The sequence below is a fragment of the Pteropus medius genome, unplaced genomic scaffold (genome assembly GCF_902729225.1).
Source record: "Pteropus medius unplaced genomic scaffold, Ma_sr-lr_union100, whole genome shotgun sequence".
Lineage (NCBI taxonomy): Eukaryota > Metazoa > Chordata > Mammalia > Chiroptera > Pteropodidae > Pteropus > Pteropus medius.
Genome location: NW_024344240.1, coordinates 7,649,564 through 7,653,632, shown reverse-complemented (window position 1 = coordinate 7,653,632; position 4,069 = coordinate 7,649,564). Strand labels below are relative to the sequence as shown.

The following is a 4,069-nucleotide window of genomic DNA, read 5'->3' as shown; positions in this document are numbered from 1 at the left end:
GAACTTAGAATTTACCTCGGACGCAGCATTATGAATATAACATAACAAGCAAGTTGAGTCCTTGGGGGAGAGAATGTGTTTTTTATTTATTATCAACAATGTCTACTGCATTCGATAAAACACATTTGAAGAAGACGCCAGTGAGGTTCCTTGGAAAAAGCTAGATCACTCACCACTGAAACATCCTTAGCTCCTGTAATAAAGAGTGGATACTTAGTGTGTTGATCCCAATTACTTCTCTCCAGCACCCCAGAAGGGTTTTCAGGAGACCCCCTTCCCGGGTTGGAGAGGACTGGCGCCAGAATAAGGCTCCAGCCAGTTTTCCTGGGTGGCAGGTGTAGTCCGGGTTGAGGGGCCAAGGGAGGGGGAAAAAGGGCGGGCATGGGTTGAGCTAGGACCAGGGACTCGGATGGCGGGCTGGGGGTGGGCCTAATGACTCTGGCCTGGCCCGCCCCCGCTGCTCTATTGGCCACGACGTTGCAGAAAAGGCCCCGCGGCCGGGAGGTGCCCGCAGTGTCACTGGGCCTGCGGGGGCGCTGGCGTGGTGGGTTGGGTCTGGCCAGGAACGCCGGTGGCCGGTTCGGGCCCGAGAGACTCGAGCAGCTCGCGTGGCGTTATCCTTCTTCGCTCCCCACTCCCTCCCCCGCGTTGGGGGGAGGCGGCGTGTCGCGGCCGAGGGTTGTGGGGTGCGGGGCAGGGCTGGAGCGCCATGAGCAGCCCGGATGCGGGATACGCCAGTGACGACCAGAGCCAGACCCGGAGCGCGCTGCCCTCGGTGATGGCCGGGCTGGGCCCCTGCCCGTGGGCCGAATCGCTAAGCCCCCTCGGGGACATGAAGGTGAAGGGCGAGGCAGCGGCGAGCAGCGGGGCGCCCGCCGGACCAGCGGGCAGGGCCAAGGGCGAGTCTCGAATTCGGCGGCCGATGAACGCCTTCATGGTGTGGGCTAAGGACGAGCGCAAGCGTCTGGCGCAGCAGAATCCAGACCTGCACAACGCAGAGTTGAGCAAGATGCTGGGTGAGTCTGAGCTGGGGACCCAGGGTAGTGCGAATCGCGGAGCCACTTGCCTGAGCCTAACGGGGTACGGGCCTTGCGCCCGAGGCCAGGGGTGTGCTGCCTCCAACTTCTTACTTGGGACCCTCCGCTCCTCTCCCGCTTTCCGCTCTCCAGATTCTCCAATTAGACTTTTAGATATGGTCGTCGGTGGCTGGATTACCTGGGTGACCGGGGATGTGGGTACTACGACTCTGGCGATGGGTAGGGGGCGGCTCCTGCGTGTCTCAGCGGCAGCCAGGGCCCCTTAGCGCCGAGCTAGGTTGTTCGTGTCCGTTCCTCGACTCCTTTCCCGGGTCGAGAACATTTTCAGTTCTTCGAACGACCAGGAGCGAGTGAGCGGGGAAGCTACTTCCAAGAAGTTAAAAGCAGGGAGTGATATACCCTTAGCAGACCCTAGACCGCTTGTCTCCTCCAAGTGCTCAGACTCTCTGCGCCCTCCGGAGTTCCATATTTTCACTTTTTAACTTGATCTCTTTTCTCATTTAGTTTCACAATTCAAGGTTAGCGGGGAGAGGTGGGACCAGGTGAGGCCTTGGAGCGGGAGCTCAAATAGTAAGCCCCGTGCTTCTCCCCACCTTCCACGCCCTTGCAGGCAAGTCGTGGAAAGCGCTGACTCTGGCGGAGAAGCGGCCCTTCGTGGAGGAGGCCGAGCGGCTGCGCGTGCAGCACATGCAGGACCATCCCAACTACAAGTACCGGCCACGGCGGCGCAAGCAGGTGAAGCGGCTGAAGCGGGTGGAGGGCGGCTTCCTGCACAGCCTCGCGGAGCCGCAGGCCGCTGCGCTGGGCCCCGACGGCGGCCGAATGGCCATGGACGGCCTGGGCCTGCCCTTCCCCGACCAGGGCTTCCCCACTGGCCCGCCGCTTATTCCCCCGCACATGGGCGGCCACTACCGCGACTGCCAGGGCCTGGGCGCGCCTCCGCTCGACGGCTACCCGCTGCCCACGCCAGACACGTCGCCCCTGGACGGCGTGGAGCCGGATCCAGCCTTCTTCACCGCGCCGCTGCCCGGGGACTGTCCGGCGGCCGGCCCCTACAGCTACCCGCAGGCCTCGGACTACGTGGGGCCCCCGGAGCCGCCCGCCGGCCCCCTGCACTCCAGGCTCGGCCCGGAGCCCACAGGCCCCGCAATGCCGGGCCTCCTGGCGCCCCCCAGCGCCCTGCACATGTACTACGGCGCGATGGGCTCGCCCGCGGCCGGCGGCGGGCGCGGCTTCCAGATGCCGCCGCAGCAGCACCCGCCGGGCCCGGGACAGCCGTCGCCCCCTCCCGAGGCGCTGCCCTGCCGGGACGGTGTGGACCCGAGCCAGCCCGCCGAGCTCCTCGGGGAGGTGGACCGCACGGAATTTGAACAGTATCTGCACTTTGTGTGCAAGCCCGAGATGGGTCTCCCTTACCAGGGACACGACTCGAGTGTGAATCTCCCTGACAGCCACGGGGCCATTTCCTCCGTGGTGTCCGATGCCAGCTCTGCGGTATATTACTGCAACTATCCTGACGTTTGACAGGTCCCCTATCCAACTCAGCCTGCCGGCCAGAAGCACAGTGTTACACACTTCCTGGAGGAGCTAAGGAAATCCTTAGCTTCATGTTGTTTTGTTTTGTTTTTAAGTTGCCTTGGCATATAATTTATGGTAATTTATTTTGTTTGCCACTTGAACAGTTGGGGGGAGAAAAGTGAGGTGGTGTTTTAAGATTTGGTGAGCTACTTGTTTCCTGCAATGTCATTGTCAAAATCCTATTTCCAAGTTCAAGTTTACCAGTTTTGAATGTCCTAGAACTACTTGCTCTGTTGCCCGAAAATTTGTTGATCAAAGAAATTTTGTCTCTGGTGTGTTTTTTCAATCCTTAAAAAAATAAAATCTGGAATCCTACTTTTTTCACTCTGCAAGTGCCTCTGTCACAAAAGCCAATTTTTTGAGACTCATGTTAAGTATTAATAGGATTAAACATGTTTTAAGGGTGACACTTAACATATAGATACTGTAAATTTCTCATTTTCTTATAATAACAGACATAAATGACTTCAAGGAGAAGCCCTAAAAATAAACATTAGGTTATCGAGATCTGTTGTAATTGTTTTTGCTAGGAAAAGAAAAAACTCACCAATGAGCCTACATTTCAAGTGATCTTAGTCTCTAAAAAGTAATGGTTAACCTTAACACTATATACTTTCAATTTTAATGTATCACTTTCACCAGAGGAGAATGTTCAAGTAATTTTGGTTTTCTAGTTGTTGAATCTTGAGACCTGTTTAATGAGGCTTAGGTTTTTAACCCCTTATCTGTGTTTCACCAATAGTTTATATTCCCTCTCCACATCGAACTTGCCTTTAATAATCCTCATATGTCTACACCTTGGGAAATAGTGTTACTGGGTTAATAATTTGAAGGAGTCATAGGAACAAATAAAATGTGCACTGTGACCTTAACTTTATATGAACCTTAGCATCTGTAATTTCATTAGGATATTTTGGTATTATGGGCTAACTGCGTATGTGGCCAATTGTATTTCTTGACACTGGTAGTTCTTAAGCTTTGGAGGGGTCAAGAGATGACTTGTATGTAGTGTGTTTTACAAATCCAACTAAAACTACATCCCTAGGGCATCACTCTCCTGCCATTATAAGGAAGAAACTGAATCGCAGGGTTATGAAGTAGGGGGTTAGCCCCAGTACTTGTTGGAGCACTAATTGCTGTTACCCTTTCCATCATATTTTACAGATTGAGACATAAACAAAAACAGACGACTTGGGCATTTCCTGTGCCAGGTGTTTCATCAATGCTATTTGGTACTGAATCTGAGCATAATCAAGCCTGTGAATTTAGGTGCTAGTCTCCTCATTTTTCATGTGAGGAGACACTGAGCCCTCACCTGCCACATATGTAGTGAAAGCTTGGTGTTAACAAGTTCTTAGAACATTTGTTCACTGCTTTCCTATGTGCCAGGGCATATCCATGGGCATTGAGAGAACTTGCATTCCCATGTTGAGAAACTATATAGTTTTCCATAC

At 54.0% G+C, this 4,069-nt stretch overlaps 1 protein-coding gene across 1 annotated transcript; it reads left to right on the top strand.

Annotated features, from left to right (window-relative positions):
• The first annotated feature begins 385 nt into the window (after window positions 1-385).
• On the top strand, window positions 386-3,478 carry SOX17 (SRY-box transcription factor 17). Its single transcript, XM_039868931.1, has 2 exons — window positions 386-1,016; window positions 1,648-3,478. Exons 1-2 carry the CDS (start codon window positions 710-712, stop codon window positions 2,559-2,561), a joined length of 1,221 nt encoding a protein of 406 aa, XP_039724865.1. The 5' UTR covers window positions 386-709; the 3' UTR covers window positions 2,562-3,478.
• Window positions 3,479-4,069: the final 591 nt, after the last annotated feature.